Source organism: Zonotrichia leucophrys, chromosome 1A (assembly GCF_028769735.1).
Source record: "Zonotrichia leucophrys gambelii isolate GWCS_2022_RI chromosome 1A, RI_Zleu_2.0, whole genome shotgun sequence".
NCBI lineage: Eukaryota > Metazoa > Chordata > Aves > Passeriformes > Passerellidae > Zonotrichia > Zonotrichia leucophrys.
Genome location: NC_088170.1, coordinates 56,367,155 through 56,391,215, shown reverse-complemented (window position 1 = coordinate 56,391,215; position 24,061 = coordinate 56,367,155). Strand labels below are relative to the sequence as shown.

At 38.6% G+C, this 24,061-nt stretch overlaps 1 protein-coding gene across 1 annotated transcript in view; it reads left to right on the top strand.

The window, feature by feature from the left end:
• TBC1D22A (TBC1 domain family member 22A) overlaps nt 1-7,963 on the top strand; it is a 141,700-nt gene extending 133,737 nt beyond the window's left edge. The window contains exon 13 of the mRNA XM_064702797.1: nt 5,915-7,963. Coding sequence (XP_064558867.1) covers nt 5,915-6,043 — 129 coding nt within the window. The 3' untranslated portion in view covers nt 6,044-7,963. The remainder of the gene's footprint in view (nt 1-5,914) is intronic.
• Nucleotides 7,964-24,061: the final 16,098 nt, after the last annotated feature.

The window sequence follows — 24,061 nt, the reverse complement described above, 5'->3', positions numbered from 1 at the left end:
CATTAGTTCTTTAAAAGTAGGTGCCATATTCTGGGATTTCAAGTACAGCTTTGGAAAGTACAAACGAAGGGGCCATTTCATCAAATTGCCAGCATAAATTTTGCAGTGTTTTATATGTGATCATAATGTGTAAAACATACAGCTCTTATTAAAATTATAGTTGTTAGCATTTTCTTATCAAATCATTGAAGATTATATATAAATTTAATTCACCTTTATGTTACTTATTTACAGTCCTAAAGTATAATATTGTAAAGTTTATGATCATAAAGTATAGCAAGACTGTAGGTTCTGCCTATGAGTATAAAATAGAGGTGTGGCAGACCAGGAGTGCTCAGGCTGTAATTGCATTGCAGTTAACAGCAGGAAGGATTAACAACTCTCATAGAAAAGTACTGCATTTTAGGCGTGCCTTTATTTGTTAAATTAATAGATGGGTTCTCAGTTTTGACACTAAAAGCTAACTCTGTAATGTCCTCAGTATGTTCAAGTTTGATTTTTACCTTAGTTACTGCCATTTTATATTATCTAAAATGAAAACACTATTGCTGTTTTTTATGTCCTGTTAAGTTTCTTAAAACAAACAAACAAGCAAACAAAACAACCTTGCAATTGAACTTTGTCAATAATTCACACAGACAAAACCTCTGTATTTTCAAATTAAATATACTGCTTTGATTAGCACAGATGATACCTTAGTGTTCTACTCATTAGAATAACATTTTTATGTTTTATAAACTATCAAAATGTTTCCTGGAACTGCTTTTTATGTTCCTTCCTTCAAGATCCTCATATGGAGTCAGAGTAGGGGTGATAGTAAATAGGGTAACAACTACAGATAGCCATTGCCAAAAAACAGTATTATTGGCCAATCTTACGCTAAAAATTGTATTTCTAACAGGATTATAGTAGACGTCATACTGTAAGGAGATTTGGTAATGAACGAGATTCCAAAACACGATAAAATTTGCTTTCTTTGCTCTGGGTTTGGGGTTTTTTAAAATGGTTTTAATATGCTGAGGTTTCACTGGGTTAAAATCTCAATGAGGAGAAAGAGGCTGATAACTTTGTAATAATTATTATAAATGTATTTTGTGAAGTTTTATTAATATTCAGTTTTGATCTAGTCTACAAGGAGCAGACCTTGACCTTTTTGATTTTAGAGGAAACTGAGGAATAAAAGCTTTGGAAATCACCTTTTTTGAGCTGTCTGTCTGGTAGTCTGGTATTTTATTTTAGATATGTGTATTGGATCTTCTGGGATAACATTTTTTTCCCTCAAGAATAATTTTGTGTCTGACAATAGCCATTGCTTAACAGTAAGAGTATTGCTCTTACTGTTGTGGTGTGTAAAACACAGACCTCATGCTTTTACTCTTCATGCATCCAGAGGAGCTTTTATACCACAGCACTTCCAGCATGTTTATCACTGTCTTGTCTTGACTAAAAGGTGAAGACAGTAGTTCTAGAATACATGTAATTATCTTAGAAAAATGTAATTATCTTAGAAAAATTAGATTTCAAAAGTGCATTAACTTTAAAACTGCACTCTATATATCAACTTCTAAGTGTTTAAAAATACTTTATATATAGTAGCATGCTATATATAAAGTGTTGTAGCATATTTTACAAATGCAAATCTGCAAAGTATCATGTAAATCCAAATGTAGTTAAAGTTGTGGAAATATGATGAGTGAAATTCTATAAAAAATAAGGTTTTTGTTTGGTAACAAAAATATTGAATTTCAAATGTACTGAAGAATTATTTCAGAATTGTGGGTTAAATAAGTCACTGTAAACCAGAAATCCCTTACAAAGGCTAGTATATAGTTTACATTCAGATCTTTTGCCATACTTAAAAGTCAGTTTGATTTATAAGTTTTTAATTTATTCGTAGTCTGACCCAGCAACTCTGCTGCACCAGCCCCCTATATCCTTTAATTACAAATGAAAAATACAAGCTTCTACTTGTCAGGAAACATACCTTTGTTTCTTGAAATGGTGCAAAGGGGTAAATGTTTAGCTTTTTGCCTTTTTTTTTTTGTTTGTTTGTTTGTTTTTTTTCACTTTGGGATTTCTTTTCTATTTAGGCCCAAGTCCTTTACAAAATAAAACAGTGGCAAATTTCACTGTGGAAGGGAGCTCCTTAGTGCATGTTGCTGCTGCAAGCCAGACTAGCATTGGAGCTTGAGCAGCCTGCTCAGGGTGTGCCAGGCGAGCTGTGAAAATCCCAGTGGACAGATTTACAGTTTCCCTGGCAAGCTGCTCAAGCACCCTCATTGCAGAGGATTGTTTTGGTGTGACAAGTCAGCTCCCTATGACAAGTTAGCTTCAGCTTGTTACTATTGCCTCTTGGCACCTCTTTTCTTCTTTCCAGCCCCCTCTGTGTGGAGCTGCTCTTGGATGCTGCCTTAGCCTTCTCTTCTCCCTGCTAACAAATGCCATTTTCCTCACACTGTCCTGGGTAACATCAACTGCAGCCCCTAACTATGGGAGTAGCACTGTGACTAAAATCTCTTCCCTTTTTGTGCTTGATGAGGGGCAGGAGCAAATGCAGGTGGTACCTTGATGTCCTCCTCTGCTTGGCTGGCAAGGAGGGAAGGAGGGAGGAGATGCCTTTCCCTGGTGTGGCGTGAGAGGGCAGACACCACAGACAGAGCTGAAGCTGTGCTGGCAGGCTGGGCCTTGCAGATGGGCCCCAGTTCAAGGCGTTAATATAGCTGCTCCTCTCAGTAAGAGAGGAAAACAGGGCACTCTATTTGCCAAATTCAAAGGACATAATTTTGAGCATATTTATTGTTGGTAAAGCCAAAATATAAACAAACATTGGCCTGCGAATTTAGAAACCCCAGCTCTGATGATGATGATCAGGCTGCCCTGATTCTTCAGCCAGGTGTCATCACAATACCATTTAAATTAAGCAGAAAGCAGAACTCTTCCAGGAATATTTTACAAAGATTGATTTTTTAGACTCAGTTTTCATCCGAAATAGACCAGGCAATTTATCATCTACAAGCTTTTAATGGTAAATGTTAATTCACATTATGAGTCGTCATATTTCAAAGAGTGCCTTATAGTTTAATACTGTTGTGGATAAGAAAATGAATCTAAGAAGTTAGTATGCATGCCTTATTTATACATGCTGCTTAGCTGTTTATCTGTTGGCAAAAAAATAATGATAATTAAAAATAAATTATTAAGCTTGAGTCACTTGTAGTAATTCTTGCTCTTTTTTTGTTTGTTTAACTGTAAAATGCTGAATTGAGCAGTTTTAGACCAACTTGTCATTGTGGTCTTTTAAATATTAAGCAGTGTATTTGTACAGTTCTTCACATCCAAAGACTTTGGGGGTTTTTGATAGTTTCTTTATAGCAGTTTCCTTATTTCCAAAGAATTCTCCATATGCAGCAATAAAGGCAGCATGATTTTCTTTAACAGTCAAAGAAAAATAAAATTTTCCAATTTAAAGAAAATAACATTTTCTTTAGTGAGGTTTTTGCCAACTTTATTTTTAAAAAGATGTAAGCTTTATTTCTATCTGAGCAAGTTTTGAAGCTCTGTAATAGATCACAGGAAGATAAGCTTTATCTTTAGATGGTCATACAAGTAGTATGTCTTTGGCCAGTTACTTTACACGGATTTATAACACATATCTGCTAGCCAGTATCAGTCTTAGACTTTGGTCTTCTTCCCTGGTAACAGTGGCAAAATCCCCACTCAAACAGAAGTGGACTTGGAGACAGTAAATGCATTAATCTGCCATTTATTTATATATTTAATTAAGATGAAAACTATTATCAAATTTGAAATTAATGATTGAAGTATTAAACTAGTTCATCACTAACAGTCCTATTTCAGATTTGAGCAATATGTTAAATTTCATATAGCATGGATGTTGTGGTATATATATATTGATAAAGTCATTGGATGTTCCAAAGCCCAAAGAAAACCAAAGCCCAAAGAAAACCAAAACTCTGCTCCAGCAATGTGAATCCATTTGCACCAGTAGTCTGACCCAGAGAAGTCTTGAGATTGCAAAGAGTAAAAGAGGTAATTTCACAAAACTCACTGAATTAATTGCTGTGTCTTAGGGCTGCTTGAAAGTTTTGTAAAAGGAGAAAAGAACTTTCAGGGAGGAAGGCATTTATGATCCCTCCACACAACCTTCCTACACTCTACTGCTAATTAATTAATTACAGTTATCAACATAACTGTCAAATAAGTGCATTGAATTTTTTTAGAAGAGTGGGATTTTGACAATTGCACAATACTTTATTAAAAATGTGTTCTCTCAAGTGTAATAGAGACATTCTCATTCCAACTCTGTTGTATTATTACTTAGTATTCATAATTACAGTACTGCTCAACTTCTATCCTTTCTCTAAGAACCAGTATAGCAAGACTGTGAAATAGATGAAGTCAAAATAATTTTCTCATAAACATAAAGAAATAATTTAATGTTAATTCTGCTCCTGGCTTTTCTTAAAATCAGTGAATCCTTGCTAAGGGCTTCTACAGCCATCTTCTATGAAAGAAGGTGCAGAGAAGGGAGCAGGGGAAGCAAGGAAAATATGATTCTTATGAAGAAAAATCATTTCCCTGGGTACTTATACATGCTACTGCAGGATTCTGATTTATAACAAGATAATGGCTGTGGTTTTAATTGCATTCCCGTTCACTTATTCCTGATCTTCAGAATAAACCTGAACAGATGTACTCGCATAAAAATATACACATCCTCACAAATACATATGCATGTATACAAATGTGCACAAATTTGTGTGCATTTTTTTCTGCAAAAATAGAGCACCTAGAAGATACGAGCAGGTTTAACAACTTCATTTATTCCTAAGATTGCCTTATACCTCCCATCATAAAAGTCCATGTTTATTTTGCTGTGACTCATCCAAAACTTCTCTTTTGCTGTTTTGCCACAGTTTATCAAAACAATTAAAACAGACAGGTGATCTGCTCTATGAAAATTTTCAAACATGAACTTAAAATTTGGCCAAGGGTGGCTTTTGCATCACATTTGAGGGTTTCTGACCTTATGGGTCACCAGGTTTTTTCTTTAAAGAGCAAACTAACTTCCAGAGTTTAGTCAAATTAGGAGCCTTATAAAACTTGTCATTTGCATGAATTGTCAGGAGACAATTTGTGGTAGCTGATCTTCCAAAGAGTCCTCTCAGAGCTGTCAGGTCTCAGCCTACAGATGAGGATTTGAGGCTTTGTGCTGCTGAGGATCATGGTGGATTTTGATGCATTTTCATCAGAACTGAACATGGAGGCACTGTGTGCCAGTGAGCTTCTTGTTACCTCTGTTCCTGGGCTTAGGCTTCTTGGAAGTGAATTTCACCTAAACCTAAAATGAGAGAGGAAAAGCTACCCACAGGAAAATGTTTCGGGATCAGAAACCAGCAGGGAGTGGGAAACCTGGGCTAAGACTTGAGGTGGAAATTGACTGCAACTGACTGAAGTAATAACGTATTTCATAATTCTTCATGTATAAGTAGTATAGAGAGAAGTAGTTTATCTTTGCACTGGTGTGAGAGAATCCCAGACTTAGCAATCATGCATAATTTTTAAAATTTATCCAATTGTAGGACTTCATGCCCTGGAGCAAAAAAATAATTTGGGTACGCAGCAACACAGATTATTTTTCTCAAAAAAAATTATCTATCAAATGAACATATTTCAGCTGCAATTAATAGCAGGTTTCTGAACTGAAAGGTTGAATAGCAAGTATCTATGTAAAAATCCCTAAACCTAATTGGATCTCAGATTTGTTTGGGATGCAGAGGTGGTACATGAGTAGTTGCTTATAAATGATCATTGTATAAGTAATATATAGTTATTACACTGCTATTTGAAAAAATATATTTACTTCCTTTTTTTTTTTTTCCTTTTCAATTAGGAGTTACTGATATTTTTACAGAATTTGCCCACAGTACACTGGGGAAATGAAGACATCAGTGTGCTCCTAGCAGAGGCCTACAGACTGAAGTTTGCATTTGCGGACGCCCCTAATCATTACAAGAAGTGAATATAAAGAGACTGAAATCATTAGAAGCAACGTGTTCTGCAGTATTATGGCATCTGTTGTTCTGGTTATGCTTTCAGCTCCTTGCTCTTTCATTTGAAGTAAGATGACCATTAAAATTCTGTTGGAATTTGCAGAATGAGAACAGAATACCAAAGAAGTGGACAAAGCAGGATATCGAGCACCGAATGAACTTAAAAGTGAATTTTTTTGCTCAGCATGAAAAATGAGTTCAGAAGTATTATTTTCTTCTTTTTTCCCCTTGTCTAAATAGAATAGTTGTCTCTCTTATTTATGTGGAGCAATTTTTCAATTGTACTTTAGACTTAAAACTACTTACGGAATTATTTTGTCATTACTTCGGTGTCACCTGCCATGAATTTGTCAGCCAGTTTTGGTTGGTGAAATCTACTTTGAGTGGCAAAAAAGAACTTTTCCTTGATCATACAGACCACGTGAGACAGCAAGGCCTGTGTTTTGGGGTCTGGTTATAGCTCAAAAGACACTGATATTACCACACCATCTGTTGTTTTTCTATGGAATTAGGTTAGATTACTTCTATAATATAAGAATATAGAAGGTTGTAATGGAAATTGGTGGCATTTTTCTAAACATTATTCAGTGTTGAAGGATGCTATAGAAGCTTTTTTGCCATAAAAAGGAGTTACTTAAAGCTGAAGACTCATCTATTACACTGAAATAAGTCCCTTTCAATATGTTCTGGAGTGCTTTAAAATAGTGAATTAAACAGAAGGCAAGGCCTTGTCAAAGTAATTAAAGTTTCTCTTTTAAGGCCTTGCAATTTTTCAGCATGAAATTTCACTTTTAAGAAATGTATTAAGAAGCTTGGTTTACTAAGCAAGATATATTTTTATCTCAGTTGTTGCCTTATTCTCCATTTCTAGTGATTAGAAAAGGAAAATTAATATATCTTTCCAAAGCTTTTTTGTTAAATAATTTAATACCCTTTTCCTGATTATTCAGAGGAAGAGAGCTAGCTCCCAACAACAATAGTGGTAACTGTATACTCAGATTGTTCATGGGTCATTAGCAGAACAAAAATTGAGTTTATAGACTAAAATTAATGTTTCTTCATATAACCATGGAATACTGAATAATTTCTTAAAACTTACATAATTCAAGTGCACTGTTTTATTTCAAGGAATATTTTCTGGTAAGAATTCTAAGTTTGCTCTGTTGGATGTAAATAACTCATAACTCATATTAATTTGTGCCTACCATACACATGCAGGTTATGAAGGGTGGGAGTTGCAATAAGCAATATACTTAAAAGTTCAGACTTCTTATTCCTCAGTTTGGTTCTTGAGTGGCACAGCGTTGCACAGAAAGTGTAGTGCACTTTTAAGTTTGGGAAATAAAAAACCTTCAAGAGACTTTCTCTTATGACTTGTTATTGAAAGATTATTTTCAACTTCTTAAAAATATGCAGATACATATTTTGAAGAGAGCTTTCTAAATGTATTACTTACATTACTTGCTTTAGGGGCCTTAGTTCTTTACACAGACTTCATAATAATTAGGTGTTTCAGGGTAAATAAAGTAAAATACATTTTTACCACCACGTGATTATGAGACCATCTATATTTTAAAAGTATATGAAATCTTTGGTAGAAGATAAAAAGAGAATTATTTCAAAAACCTGGTTTGGCAACTAGGATGCATTTGTTTTCCACTGGTGTCGGCTGGGTGTTTCAGTTGTGATGGATACAGGGTCAGGCCTCCCAGGTGGCTGCATTTGTGCCTGGAATGTGTAGTGGATCTGTGCTTCTCACATGTCTGTGTACTGCTTTCTGTAACCTCAGTTTGTGGTCTAATGTATCAAAATTTATGTTTACAAGGAATGTCATATTGTGCCTAACAGTGTCTACCAATAACAGAATAAAAGAAACATGAAATCTACGACTATTTGCTTTAAACTTGGTATCTGCAATCATTTGTTAATAGAAATGCATATTATTGTAACGAGAGAAGACAACACAGCATTAACTGGTGTAAGGGTTTTCTATAATTAACTTTTTCTATTAAGGTGATATTTAGGTAGTTACATGTAACATGGAAAGGTGACCCAAAGTTGTCTGCTGTGTCAGATGCTCCTGCACAACATTTTTGGGACTGGATATATAAAATTCCCTTCATTGGGTCCACATAAGTTGTCTGTCATGTCTTCCAAATTCAACAGGTACCTCTCACTTCCCTTGGAAGGAAGTATTACCACTAGAGGTCACATCTACTATTGTGTCTGTGTCAGAAGTTGAATATTGTACTTGAGCACATTGCTTTTTAAGGATAGTGGGAAGTTTCCTAATATAATACCAATGTTTATTTATGTAGATATAGACTTTTTTGGAAAATATGATATAGATATATAAATAACATTTATATATCTATGCAGATAGGAGTAGTTCTCAGTAAATAGAAGGCCAACATTTATGTAAAATTTCAAATTTTTATCAAAAGCCCACACATTTAACAATTTTGCATCTCAGGTAAAGTGTCATTCCAAAAAAAATATTGCATAGAAAAGGAAATAGCATTATCATGGTTACATCCCATGTACTTAGTTTTCTCAAAATTCAAGATTCTGAACATGATAAAATTCCTTTGTAATATATATTTTCTTATGAAGGAGGCATCTTGACATGTCACTAGTGAAACCAGTCAGTCATTTCCTAGGACTCATGTGAAATATTTAAATTGCAGTGTCTGAAATGTGTGTTGAATAATTTCTGTAATAAAAGTTTAAACTAGAATGTACAATATAAAAAAGATTTATGACTACAGAATTTGAAAAATGTAAATAATAAATTAGTTAACTGTGTAAATACAGTACATGAGTAAGATAGAGATGTAAGTTGAAATCTTAGGTAACTCTGTAATATGCTATAAAAATTAGTTTCATTATTATTTGGTGCAGTTCCGTATGGAAAGGCCAGTTAATTTTTTTCAATTCTTAACTACAGAATAGAACTATCTGAAGTTCCATTGTATGCTTCTGACGAACATTACCCCCGAGGCACTGGTTAAAACTGTAAAACTGGTGAAAGATGAGGAAATAAACACATATTTATGAAGTGCTACATAGAGTGGAAAGCTTGTGTTTATTTTTTCTTTGAACACATTGCACCCTACACCAGAGCATGGATTTGGTGTGTTTCTGTTTTACAGCCTGAAAAGCCTTTACCACAAGAGGAGATGGGTTAACAGAACCTCGGTTCCCAGTTACATTTCTGCCACTCTCTGCCCAGGTACCTTGTAGGTTCTGTGATTTGGTCATGCAAGCAAGTTCCAAGGCTGTGTCTGTGCATAGATCATGTACATAGAGGGTGTGGAGCATTTTCTGGAAGATGGATTTGACACCACAGCAGAATTAAATTGAAGGTGAAGCAAATCAGGGCAAGGCACACAGAGGAAGCACAGAATTCTGTACGGCTCTGGGAGTAAAGGAGAAGGGGAAACTTTAGCTCATAGTGAGGAAACAATAAACAGCTGATAGGGTCAATAAGATCTGGAAATTAAGATGATTTAGGCAGATTAACTACCAAGGAGAGATATCATATATGTGTATGTAGCTCAAGTCCCTTATGTCAAGAAAGTTACTGGGAGACTTCCAATAATCCTGTGTATCTGGTGAGAAAATATACAGAGAAGGCAAGGACAGTAACTTCTCTCTTTCAAACTCCCCACCACATTCAGGGGTATGGAGACAGGGATGCAGAGGCAGTCTGTCTGTTATGTGCTCGAGTGACAATGAATTGTAATCATGCTGGTTTCTCACCTTCAGTAAAGCTTGTGTTTCTTTATCTGCTGTAATCCTCTAAAGATCCTGCATAAAATCAGCAATGGGAGGTCTTTCAAATTGCTTTTTCAAAAGCAGAAGAGATCAAGAAGGTGGAGTAAAGGCCCAGAGGGTCACAAGGTATGTGCTGGTATTTGTTTGTTTATTTTTCTTGTGCAAAAGGAGTAATGGAAAACTGTCTGGGCAGATGGAGGACTTTCCATGGATATAAATGTGAAGTACAACAGAAGGGACTTTCTGAAAATCTGATCTGTACTTCAGGTCAGTTCCTCCTTGAAAACAGAGTGGAGATAAGTACTTTGTAGCACATTAAATTCTTTGGAGATTGGAGGAGGATGTGAGGTGGAAAGGCTCCCAGTCCAGCAATCACTCAGGCAGAATTCTGTGCCATGGGAAAGAACTGCAGCTCGAGTGCTTCTTATCACTGTGTGATAGGGAGTCAAGTTCCTGAGCAATTTAATTCCAGATCATTTGCATTTTTATAAGTTAAAGCTAAAATCTTGCATCCCATCTAATTCCTTAAGCTTAGTGTAGCTGAGGCAGCATGAGAGAAAATAATTAAATTGCTGTGGCACTGTATCAGAGACTCTTTTAATGCTTCAAAGTCTTCTGTGTGGAGCCCACAGGACAGTCAATGCCTGTGCCAGAAATGAGAGGCTGAGAGATGCGATGCTAGAGAAAGTCTCTCAGAGACAGGTGCTCTGAAAATTGGGCTTTTTCTGGCCACAAGAATTTCCTACAATTTCCTACAAGCTTCCAAAGCTTCTCCAAAGGAGAATTAATGTGCACCGTAAATGGTTGAACTGGGCTCCCATGTTTGTTCTTGTAATCAAGCTTCCACATCAGAGAAAATTAAAGTCTGAAATTGCAACCAATATGGACAGAAGTGCTCAGTCTTTGTTATCAAATAAATCAAGATTTAGTATACATACTTCTCTAATTTTCCTGTTATGTATCCTTCAGAACTAAGATTTCATTTCTGTGAAATCTGGATTTGGGGATACTTTACTCCAGAACTTTTTTCAGAAATTTCTTATCCAACCATCACTTACTTGTGCCTTCTCAGAAATCCTCCTCATGGGAAGAACATTCTGAAATTTACAGCAGTAGAAGAAAACAACAACAAAACCATCAGGGAGAATAGAGGAGTTTTATTCCCAATAATTTCTGATTTCCAGAAAGGAGGAAATGTGCCTCTTGGGATATTTAGGCCACTTCATCCTTAAATTCAGGATGCAATCTCTCACACAGAGCTTTTTTGAAATTCAGCTTATGTATTTTCATATATATTTCCATCTTCCCTCCAGAAAGATCTGAGATTTCCAGTGAACAGTTCCTGCTACCAGCCCATTTGATCAATTCTGTTCACTCTTTTAGCAGCAGCAGAAATACAAAATATGTATCTGTCATGACAGCTCACAGGAGGCAATGAGATACCCAGGCTTATCAATAGTTAGATGGCTATCTCACTCATAAAATCCCATTCAAACAGCAAAGAGACTTGGTAATTTTTCATCTCATGTCATCAAAAAAGAAGTCTGTAGCTCCGGCTCCAAGCTGTGTTTATAGAAGCACTTTCAGACTGTAGCTAACAATAAACTATATATCTGGAAAAAGAAATTTAGTTCTATACTTATGTGATCAAGTAAAAACTTTTCCTAAGACATCAACAAGTACTTGCTGCAACTGTATAGAATGAATTGCCTCATGCAAATAAATAATTCAGCCTTTGCATGCAGAAATGAATAAAGCTGGCATATCAGTAAAGAAAATTTTCACTGTTATATTTTTCCCCAGATATTTTACTATTATTGCATCAGTGAAAAATTCTGTATAAATTTTAAAAAGGAGTACTTTTGTCTCCATCACTCCACTATGTTTTGATAGTAAGGGCCAGCCTGTTGTTGCATGTGCAGTCATCCTCTGGGCTATAACAGCTAATCCAGATAATTCAAATCACACTGGATAATATTGTCTCTGTTATCTATGAAAGAATAATAAGGAAAAGTCCATCTTTCTTTATCCAAGGACACCTCTTCAGTTTTGAAAACTTGTATTCATTATGGAAATGCTCTGAAAACAATATGTTTTATATACAATATGCATATATAACATTATTCAATTTTCATAGCAATTTAAGTTAAATTGATACTTGTAGCCAGCAAAGGGTTCCCAAATCCAACAAGCATTCCTCACAAAATGAAGTAATCACAAAATATTTGTCTTGACGGGGTATGTCAATGGACAAAAGATTTAGTGTTGGATAAGCAGTAACTTTGCTTATCTATGGAAGTTACTCTCTCCCCAGTATGTCAGAAATGGAGAGACATCTACATTTGAGTTTCAGTCACATTCCTTTCATAGCCAATAGCGAGAATCAGGTCTTTATTTCCAAACCACAGAATGTTCTGACTTGGAAGGGACCCACAAGGCTCTTGAAGTCCTGCTCTTAACATGAATGACCTGTTCAGGACTGACCCTCAGCCTTGGTGTTATTTGCACCAGGCCCCAGCTGAGCTCAGGCCCTTCAAGGTGCCACCACCCCTGCCTGTGAGTACAGCCCTGCCTGGGCCAAGTGCCAGAGCCTGGGAAGAACTGATGAAGAACATCAGCAGATGAAGAACATGGAACTTTTGGAGCAAATCCAGAGCAGGAGCATGAAATTTATAAGGGGACTAGAGCACCTCCACTATGAAGCCAGACTAAGAGAGCTGGGGCTGTACAGCATGGAGAAGGTTGTGTGGAGACCTCACAGCAACCTTCCAGTATCTGAAAGAGGAAAATGGAGAGGGACTCTCCATCAGGAATTGTGTGACAGGCCAAGGAGTAATGGGTTCAAACTGAAAGAGGGGAAATTTGGGTTAAATATATGGAAGAAATTATTTACTGCGAGGCCGGTGAGGCACTGGAACAGTTTGGTCACAGAAGCTCTGGAGGTTTCCTCCTTGGAAGTGCTCGAGGCTGGGTGGAATGGGGCACTGAACAACCCAGTCTAGTGGAAGGTGTCCCTGCCCACGGCAGAGAGCTTGGAACTAGATGATCTTGAAGGTCCATTCCATCCCAAACCATTCTGTGATTCTGTGATTCTAAATGAGTGACAGCCAAAAAGATTTCTGTCTCCACTGGCTCTAAAGGAGCTCAGAGGACAAATAGTGGACATCTATAGATAGATGTCAACATTGCCACTTTGGTATTTTGAAGTGGCTGCTACAATTGCAGTCTGAAACAGCATTGCTGTACATAAATTAGAAAGAATCACCAGTTGCCTCAGATACATTCTTAAAATACACACTTGAATTTCAAATCTTATATTCATTCTCATGGCCCAAATAAGTTATAATCTGCAGCTCACATTGACTTGTTTGCTGCAGCTACTGTACTGTGACATCAACTGAAGGTAAGCTTCAGCTCCAGCTAGATGGTGGCTCAGCCCATTAGCTTGCTGTTTGTATTTGCTCTCTCTCCTGCTGTGAATAAACTATAGCCCTGTAGCACAGCCAGAGATAAAACTTAGTATCCTTGCATGCAAATTGAAATGAGTGGAAAAACAAATGTTGACAAATTACTTCATTTTGAAATGGAATCTTTGCACTGTGATCTTCCTCCTACCGCCTGTTATGTAAATAAATGTTATAGGCTGCTAACTAAAATGTATAGGACACAAATTCCCATTCTGTCTAACCAAAAGTAATAGTAATGGTCGGGTTTACTCTTCCCATTTAAGTAGCATCCAAACTGTATAATCTGTTTTCCAGACAGTAAGGAAGATAAAGATCCTACAGAGAATGGAATGTGTAGAGCACTGCAGGGAGTGTTGGCTGGGATGGGGGTATCTGACAAGGACCAAGGACTTGACAAATGTCCAGAGGAGGCCCTGCTTAGCTGACCAGATTTCCAATCCACAAATTAGTGTGCGATGCATTCACTTCATATACCTGCATGTTTCTTGGGAACACAGTATGTTAGCAATAAAATGGCCTGATTGTGTCCTGTGTTCTTTATTAAAACAAAAATAAACAACCTCCCCACCTGTAGCATATTATCAACCCATGGGATAAACAAAGTAACTTCAGTGTTGTGAAACCATTGTTGAAGTACACTGATATCAAGCAACAGTATTAGCAATGGAAAATTGGAGGCTATTGCTGAAGTTTAGAAGGAATCCAACAGCAATCTGAGAAGTACCTGCATGTGATGGGAGGTGACACAGAGTGTTTGCATATTAGAGATTATGCTAGTTCTCAGAGCTCTTTTAAACCTTGCATTCAATTTTATGAGTGGGGTTGGGTATTTTAACCATGCCAGGAGAAAAGGCAAGCTTTGATACAGAGAGCTTCAGAAATGTCAGGTTTCCATGTAGTCCCCTCCTTAGTTTAGAAACCCATCTCTGTATCAGAGCCCAACCAGTCCACTTTAAGTTGTTGTTCCAGAACTAAATTAACAGCATCAATCTTTTGTCTTGGTACTTGCATACACTGATTGTATTTTATACGATGCTCTTGTAAAGTATTGATGTTGAAATTTTCTGTAAGACAGCACAGGTACTCTCCTAATTTCAAATTATCAAGCAGAGCTAGGGAAAAATACATCAAGTTTTATTGAGCAGGAACATTGTGAAGATGCCTCTTTTCATTCTGAATTATTGCTTTAGTTCCTTAAACTGCTCTGGGCCCTTGATGTAGATTTTGTTAGACTTCTTTCTAACTGGCAGGACAAACCAACTTTCTTCTAACTTCAGAGATATCAGAAATGGTTGGAGGAAAATAGTGGTTAGAGGGCATGGATGCCATAATTGGTAACATATCATGGAACTCATGCAAGCCACCTATAAATTACATCTATGGATTGATACAGCCCCAACAAGTAGAAATTGGTTTCAAACCAATACAGGATAGTGTTGGGGTCCTGAGGGCCAGCATGTATTTTGGACAACCTCTTGGAGATTAGTAAACACTACCAGCTAGGTTTTAAACTCAGTTCAAAAAACAACTCTGCAACACATTTGTGTGAACTGTTGAATTTTTTGTCAAATCCAGTTTTGGGCCCTAGGTGTTAGAACTGTAAAAAATCTTCCTAATCTGTCATATTATGTGGTAACTTTATATTGTATGCATCAAATGTATTTTAGAATTTAGTAATGGCCCAAACATCAATCTCCATTGTTTTATAATCATCTTTACAAGATTTTTTTCCCCCAACTGTGTTTTAAGGCACACTAACAGGAGCTACAGAATGAGAAAATGATACAGCACCAGCTTCTGGATTATTGAAAAGGAAGTGATTTAAGCATCAGAAATAATTGGTAGGTTTCTTTTCTTGGTTGGCCTGAGTGTCATTTCAGTACCTGAAACCAGGTTCTGGTTACAACATTCTTTTTTAATAAAGGAAAGAAACAAATTCAGGCAAAAAACCAACAACAAACCTGACAGATCTGAGGCAGCCCACAGTGTAAGAGCAGCCTGAATGGGGACTAAGTGTTGCTTATGTTTAAAGTGCAAATTAATTTTCTCTCTAGAGAAATGAAGTAGCTCAAAGCTATGAAAATCTCATATGTGAACAAGGACTATTAAAGAAACTGCCAGTTAAGACAACTGATGGAACAAATGCAGCAGAGGAAGAACATTGAAATTTATGGTGACTAGGCAAAATAGATCAATAGAAGAAAAATGCATCTGGAATTTCCCTAACTACAAGAGGAGATGAAAAGAAATAGCCTGAAAAAGATCCAAGGACAGAAATACCACTATTTTCTGTAGAAGAAAAAAGGAAAAAAAATAGACAAGACTTAATCGGACTGGATAATCTGTTGAAAGGAAAGCAGTCCAATACATCTCTAACCAAATAAAGATACTGACCATTTGATTTTCTTGGACAGCAGGATAAAGAAAGAAGGAAGGCAAAGCATATTTTTGAAGCAGCTATGTTGTTACCCAACAGGTATTATTCACAGTGCCACCTTTAAACGCCAATTTACTGCCTGCATTGCGCAGAGGATCCCTTTAAGTTGCTTCCAGGGACCACAAGGAGACAAAGGTAGGGAGACAGACTCCAACCTCTGTCCTGCCCCCAGTCACTGAGGGCTTGTGCCAAGAACTCAGATGGATCAGTCAGCTACATGAAAATGGGCAATAGGAATGCCTCCCTTTCCTGCTCCATGCCATTGCTGAGGGAAAATACAAACTGTAGGCACACAGTTTGTGGTGATTGGGATGGGGCTGGGCTGAGCCCATCCCCAGTGGGCACAGCTGTGAGCAGCAGGTGAGCAGCACTGACAGCAATGAGCCAGGGAGTGCCCAGGGCACTGACCAACACCAAAGGGAACAGAGGGCACACAGGGCAGTGCATCAACATGAGGGGTGTGAAAGGTTGGGCTAAAGAGCAAGAAGGGCAGATGCTTAAAGCCTTATGAAGTGAGGTGGTGTTACTCTGCATGGGTTGAAGCTTTCTGAAATTGTATGGTGGTACTCTGTGTATTGTGGCCATCTCAACTGCAGTATATGCTGTGGCATATGCTGTGACAAAGAATATCCGACATAACTCTTCTGCTACTTGAAATAGATTTATCTTCAGGACCTTTTCCTTGCCAGTGAAGAGCATCTCTTGGGCAGTTTGGAGATTCTTGTATTACTGTTTTGTAATGTGGATACCTTACAATTTAATAGTAAACTCTCATAGGAAGAGGTAGATAGATTCTTGAAAAACACAATAATTTCCATTGTTGTCCATGGATATTGATGGCTGCTATTTTCATCTGATATTTTGTGGTGAATCAGTGGAGCAGTGATGGTTTCAAAATCAAAGTAAGTAAAAATGAAAAGATTTTTAGTGGTTCTACCTAAGCTCTGCTGTGGTTCCCTGAAATTAAAATGTACAGCTGGTGCTACACTCCTTCAAAGACGTTCATGCAAAGGGACTGTCACCTTGAAATACTTCTTTCTTTACCCTTCTCTATTTGACAGAAATCTTACTGATTTTATGAAAGGTGGATACATGAAGTCTTATTAGACCCTCTTTGGGAGTAGCAAAATCTCTTGGTGGATGTATTCTTGATTTTTCTGACCTGGGTTCTCTGCATAAACAAAAAAAAGCTATGTGGGAAGGACTAGCCCTACTATTATTGCTCTTTAGCGAGTCTAAGCTTCTCAGTTTTTTCCAAATTAATTTTTTGTCAATAAGTTCCGGCAGATTGAATGACAGGTTATGCAGAGTTGCTATTTGATGAAAAAAAAACAAAAAAAAACCCAAAAAACCCCCCAAAAAACCCCAAACAAACAAAAAAAAAAACCCCCCAAAAAACCAAAAAAACCCAACAAACAAACAAACCCAAATCTCCAGAGGGCTGCCTTGATGTCCGAAGGCCGTGGCTGAGCAAACACTTCAGCGCTGGTACACGGGAGGGCGCATCAATCCTACAATTGCAGCGCCTGAGCCGCGCTCGGCTCCGCAGCAGTAACCCTTTCCTTCTGAGGTACGGCAGCCGCTTTAGCAATCACATCTCCAGCCAGAACACGGGAATTGTAAAAACAGCCGTGGTCCAGGAGCTTGTGCCAGACAGGGATAGTTACATTACAAGCCACGCTTCAGAAATTACTCGCTTCCCTTCGGTCAGGCCAGTCAAAAGGAATTTGCTTAACCGGCCATGATGCTGCCTTTGGAGCCAGGAAAATCATGTGTGTGGTTTCTGTGGCTTTTTGGGGGGCTGGTCAGATCTGACAGGACACATCTTCACGGGAATAAATTTAGCAAAATGTGACCTTTAGTGTAAGTATTGCTATACTTTGGTATATAGGCTGAATCTATAGGAAAATAGCATACTGCAGACATGGACCATATGGTAAAATTAGTGAAATACCAGCAGCAGTGAGGCTGGAATGACATATCTCTCCATCCTGGCACTGTGTCTCATTAAAGTTTTATATTACAGGCTGTCCCAGTCAGAACCAGGGGCCTCTGTGTGAGGTATTCAACAATCACTTTGCCTTGAGCAAACAAAGCTGGGAAAACAACAAAGACTGGGATTTAAAAATCCCAGCCTAAAGCAACAAACAGCACAAAGCAGAGTCTCATAGCTCGTTGTAAATGCCTCTGATCACGGGATTTATCGCTCTCCCACCTGTGTTCTTTTAATCTAGCTACTTCGCCTCTGCAAGCTGATTCAGAAGATGTCTATCTGAATGCTTCAGCTGTTCACCTTGAGTAATACCATGGGGCCAGAATTTGTCTCTGCAACTTGTTTCAATATTGAAATGGAAGGAGACAAAATGAGCAGGTGCATCGTGTAGGGATGACTCCCAGTTAAAGTGCCTATAGTTTCTTTGTTACAAGGACAGATATTGGCCCATGATATCGTGAAGGAGAAAAGCAGAGTCATGATCCTGCCTCATTTTTTGTACAAGGCAACTCTGTTTTCCTGCTCCAGTGGGGAGACCGTATCTTGAGACAAGACTGACCTCTGAAAGTTCAGCTATGGCACTTATTTTACCTTTTCCAGTTTGAACTCATTTGTCATTAGGCAACAAAATTTTTGTAGCAAAAATTTCCAAGCAGTTCTCTCCCTGCCTCTGAAGTCTGGGAAGCTCTGGAGCTGCTGCAATGTGTGGCAGCACAATGTGGGTGAGTACTTGGGCACTGGTCTTTGCATTTGGGCTTCTCCTAATAAGCCAAAGCAATCAATTAAAACAGCAGCAAAGGCATGTAAAACCTCCTGAAGCAAGCTAACAGGTGAAGAAATGCAACCAGATACCTGTAAGGCCCCAGATAAATTAAAATCTGAAAACTGTTTCCCTGATGGGATAATTCTGAGGACTGATGTTTGGAAACTCAATGGCTTGGAAAACGGGGTCACTAAAGCAACAAAGGACAACTAACATAGCTGAGAGGGGGAGCATTTGATGGAAATAATGTAATCATCAAACTAATTCCTTATCTGTTAAGTAGGGAATGCTGGGCTGGGAATGCAGTGGAGCATGCTAAGTCTAAACAGCTGAAGTCCTAACAATGTAGTTAGCTGCTCTTTGATGTAGCAGCAAACACCCTTTGCGTTGGAGCAACCCCTCTTGTGCTGCTTTTCTACAAAAAGTATTAAAGCACCTAGAGCCAGTAACAAGAGCTGTTTTGTTGTTGTTGAGACCAAGATTATTCTATATGCATAAAACACTACCTTCATATTTTATTCCTTACTATATTTTTCTTTCTTACCAACTCATCCTGGATGCTGTGTACTTGACGCCAGGTCTGGCACAATGACTCTGGTCTGACAGCTGGTGGCAGGCCCTTTGTGAAGTCCTGCACCATTTCCACTCAACTCCATTGCCCAACATTGGACATGCTTTAAGGTAAGTTCAGGACTCAGATGAAATGTCATCCCTTGCAAAAATTCCTCCAGTGTAACTTGTCACCGAGTTTTCTATTGCAGTTTATCCTGGCCAGAAAGTGGTATCAGACTTTGCTGCCTCCTGCCATCATCAATGTGTGACATAATGTATGTAATTCAGACTAGTTCTTCCAGAAAATCAGCAACCATTGCTGAATGAAGTGTTCAAATATAGTCTGCCTTAAGAGAAGACTCAAAGAAATAATAAAGCATCTAGCACAATAAAAGGCAGTAGGACAATAAAATAGCAGTAATCTATGTTGGTGATTGACTGTCTGTAGGCAGACAATCTAATGTTACCTGAGATTTTTAGAGCCACAGCCCTTTCTAGGGTTAGTTCTGTGCTTTTACATGTTTTCCATAGATATGTTTTCAAAAGATTCACTTTGAATTTGTATATAGCACTAAATCTTTCAGAAATATGCAGTTAAAATTGAGCTAGGAAGTAGAGCTGCATCTGTCCCTCCCAGATAAGGGACAGGAGTATTCATCTTTTTGTTTGTGGCAGAGAAGGGCTGGAGACCAGCCAGTGTTAAGCTATATCAACGTTGCAAGGTAGACTCTGAGGGTACCAAGCAGTATCACAAGTGTGGACAAAGTGGGTTAGCAAAATGACCTGCCATGGATTAATCCAAGGAATTTCAGAAAGAAGGAAATGAAACCATCAAATATGCAGCTAATCAGGCTCATGAGGTATAAGGAGACCAAAGAGTCAAGAATAAATAGTCCATAAATAATAAGATGCCATGCTTCAGGGATAAGAATGTTGCTGATTTAATATGATGTGATTTAACTGCCTGTGTTTACTGTTAACAGACCCTTTCCAGCACAGTCTGATCATCGTTTAGGTTTTCATGTTCTTTGCCAAATGATGCAAATACTCTGCATATGGAGAAATGCACTGGAATGTGTAATACAAGAAGAAAGAGCTATACCAAAAGGTAAGCTCAATAACAAAAAAACAAGATATAATCAAAGTTCCAGAGTTTTTTCCCTTTGCCTTATTAATAAATTTTCTCAGCTTTGATGTAGCAAATCACCTTCAAACACAGGATGAATCTTGAAAGCTGTGCCTCTGTCAGAACTGATGCTGTTCACTAATGATTTGCTGCTACTGTCTACTGGAGAGTACTCTCATTAAACCTACAAGCCCTCTTTCAATCAGGAAAGCAACCTGGGGTAGAGGAACCACAAAACATCTTATTTTGTAAGAGAAGGTGTCTCTCTCGATTAGCCAAAGAGGCAGAATTTTATCTATGGGATTGCAAAGAAGCTTGTGATATTTTGTGAGAGGCATCAGGGTGTGGGTGTGCTTCCACAGCAGCTCAAGGCAATCTAGGGCTGGGTAACTGTAACCTGCACATTCCCTGTGGACCAAGGCTGCACACCTCTGTCCCCACTCTTGCATTAGCCCTGGCATCTCTCTGATTTCACGTGGATCCCATCCAGCGAACTTACCCTGCTGAAAGCTAATTATTTCATTTCATAAGCTTTCAGTTTTTCCAGCACTGCAAACCACCTCACTATGTACTCCAATAAGTGCTTGTGCTAAAGTCACAGAGAAGGGCATAAAAAGCTGGAAATGGGCAGGACAGTGGGACCAGAGCTTGATCTAGATTAACTTAAAAGACATACTGAGATGCTTTTCCTGAGGGCTCTAACAGGGGCAGGCCATAAAAGTCTGATCTTCTGCCAGCTGCTAACTAACCTATGCTCACATTTTGATACTGTGTTCAGACCTTTCTTTTTCCTCTACTGATTTGTCTACGCAGCTTAAAGAAAAGGATTATTCTAGTCAGGTTTGTGTATCTTTTTGGTGTTTGCCACTGGTCAGAAGAGAAGAAAAGCAGTGCTGCTGTTGGACTCATGGAAAGGGCACATCTGATATGTGAGCAATGATGGCCTTCCCTCTCCATGCAACAAAGATGGTCAATATTCCCAACATTTATTGCTCAAACTCTAATTTGCAGAGAGCAATCTTCTCTCTAAGAAAAGAATCAGTTTTGCACCAGAGTACAGCAGAGAAAATGTACAGGGTGCTTTAAGGATGCTCATCTCCCTTCAGCCCTGCTCTTCCTGGTCATTAGAGTCATCTTCTTTTGACAGCAGCCTGCCCTGCTCCTTCCCCTGCCCCACCCCATCCTTTACTGTGCTTCCCTCTGTTTCCTCTTTGTTGGCACTTGGCTTTTCCAGCTGGGCCAAAGTTTGCTTACTTTTTGTTTTCACTTGTATGTAAATGTTTTTTGTCTTTAGACCTTCAAGAGTGTTCTAAACAGTTTTTTTTTTTAAGCCCTGGCTTGTGTGCTCATTTAATCAAAATCTCTTACATGAAATGTTCCCCAGAAATCAGTCATCTCTCTTTGGTTTGCATATCTTGTATTAAAAATCTTGCTTAAAAATTTACGCTATAATTCTTAATCCTTGCTTCCTAAGCTAGTGGATAAATCCTGACACTGAGATGGACTCTGTTATATGACAGCAAATGCATTATGTATAATTACAAAGCACACGAGCTGTTATTCAGTGTTGTTAGCTTGGCTTCACTGGAATTCTGGAACACATCTGTACACAATTTATAGTTGCTTATAACATATGCTAGTACACAGTGTGTGAACAGCTAGAATTTAAACTCAGATCCTGCATGAGGCTCTTTAGGAACCACAGCTGCTGCCAGTATTGCTCGGTCTTGGAAAAGAGGAGCAGTGGAATTCTACTCAAGGCAAAATGGAGACAAGGTATGAATACCGAGGCCCTAGGAAGGGACAGAGGTTTGGCTGACTCTGGAGTAACTTTCTTCAAATAGGGATATGGAGAACTGTGGGTAGATTTTAGGAGCTCTTTTCTGAACATTCAGATTTTTTTTAAAGATTAATGATTCCTGACGAAACAGGAAATAAACTTTTAGAGTGCAAGAGAAGTTAGTAAGTTAAAATTGCAGTGCCTATATTGGACTGACATGGAGCCTCTCAGAATGTGTTTAGGTATCTTGTATTAACATTAAACAGCTGTTGAGATCTTGTCTTTAATAATGCACAATGTTATTACTCTGAAGAGTACTAGCACTGACATCTCCAAGCTCATATTAGAAGGAAAGCAGACTACTTTAATTGTATTATTCACTATTTCATATGTCAGCATTGCCACTCTAGCTTTCAGGCTCTGAAGAGGGACTACATTTACTGCTGTCTTACAGTCTGCAGTAAAAACTTTCAGTCAACAGAGAATGCTATTTAAAAAGTAGCATTTCAACTTTTCTGAATTTCATGGATTAAAGTACATTATTTCATCTCAACAGACTGTAAATATAATTTTTCAGTGGCAAACTATGTAGGTGTTACTGTACCTTGTGAAAAGCAAACACTGTAATTTTCCAGCCTGGATGACTGAAGGTTTTTCTTCCCTCAACTGCTTCAGACAGCTTGGCTACAGATTTTCTGCCTTGTGTGCCTTGAGTCAGCTGCATCTCTTGCAGCCATGTGGGGTCTGACAGGAGCTTCCAGGGAAACCCAGCCTGTGAGTGTCTGCTTTCAGAGTCCAGAAAATTTGACTGCCATCCTGCTATCCAGCTGACTGTCTTCCAAGTGAACCTTTAAAGTCAAGCTTGTAGGAGAGAAGATGATGTGAGGATCCCAAATTCATTCCCTTCTCAGAGCTGGCTACCATTCTATCTAAACTGACCGATGGTAATACACTGCAGGTATCTGTGCAGTTGTGCCATCCTATTAAACAAGATTAACAAGGCGGAGGGATGTAAATGCAGAACTAAAATTTTACATGTGAAAAGCTTTATTCCTGCCCTTGAATAATATCCTTGCAAAAGTAATTATGATAAGCTCTGTAATTACGAGTACTCTGCCAAGGTTTATTCTGGGTGTGGTTGCTTCTGGTCAGCAGTGACCAGTTGAGAGTGGAATTGCCTGTGCAAAGTAGGTGTAACAGGCAAAGACTTTATGTGAGGGAGGTAGAGATGTTTCTGCTTAGGCTAATAAACAAAAAAGCAGGGAGAGTTCAGAATTTGACTTATGCCCAGGTGTGGAGCTGGGTTGTGAAAGAAACTAGGATGTCCTCCAACCCCATCCTCTTCTAAGAGTACAAATGGAGGACACCAGGTTGGATGAAAGTGTCCTCAACAGAAAGGCTGACAGTGGCTGGCACCTTCTCCGCTGGACCATGCCAATGGAGCGGTCACATGAGGCACGCTTCGTTTCCCTTCATTTCTGTCCAACTGTTTCCACAGACAGCAGAGCTGCTCTCCCTCAATTAGGTATACAGATTTGCTTTTGGCTTTTGCTACCCTTTCCTAAGGGCAGTTTCAGAGTAACTGGCAAAATTGCAAGGCTCCATCACTTTTCAATGTTTATCCTGAGGACGGGAGAATGGGTTTCACTCAGCCAACCTGAATTCCTAGAGAAAGAATGGCTCAGTGGCCAGCAGGAGTCAGGAAGTGTCTGGCATGCAGCTGGAAAGGGGGAGGATGAAAGAACAGGCAGTGTCAGTGCCACTAGGAGCTGGCATTGCACTGAACTGACAGACTGTCCTGGGTGGCCTAGGTGTGCCCTGACACCAGAGCTGCTCCTCCAGGGATCCCCTTTACTCCCCCTTGCCCAGGCTGCAAGGCCCCAATGGACTGTGGGGACTGATGGCTGGGGTACAAGGATCTGTCCTGCTGCGGGCTGAGGATAAGCCACTGAAAAGCACAAATATTCCAGCTGAATCCTGTCTGACAAGAGTCTGTGGGGTCCTTCCTTCTGCTTAGTGGAAAGAATCATTGATATTGACTTTTCTCCACAAGGAATTTTGCTTTCATTTTCAGACTGTTTTGTGACACAAA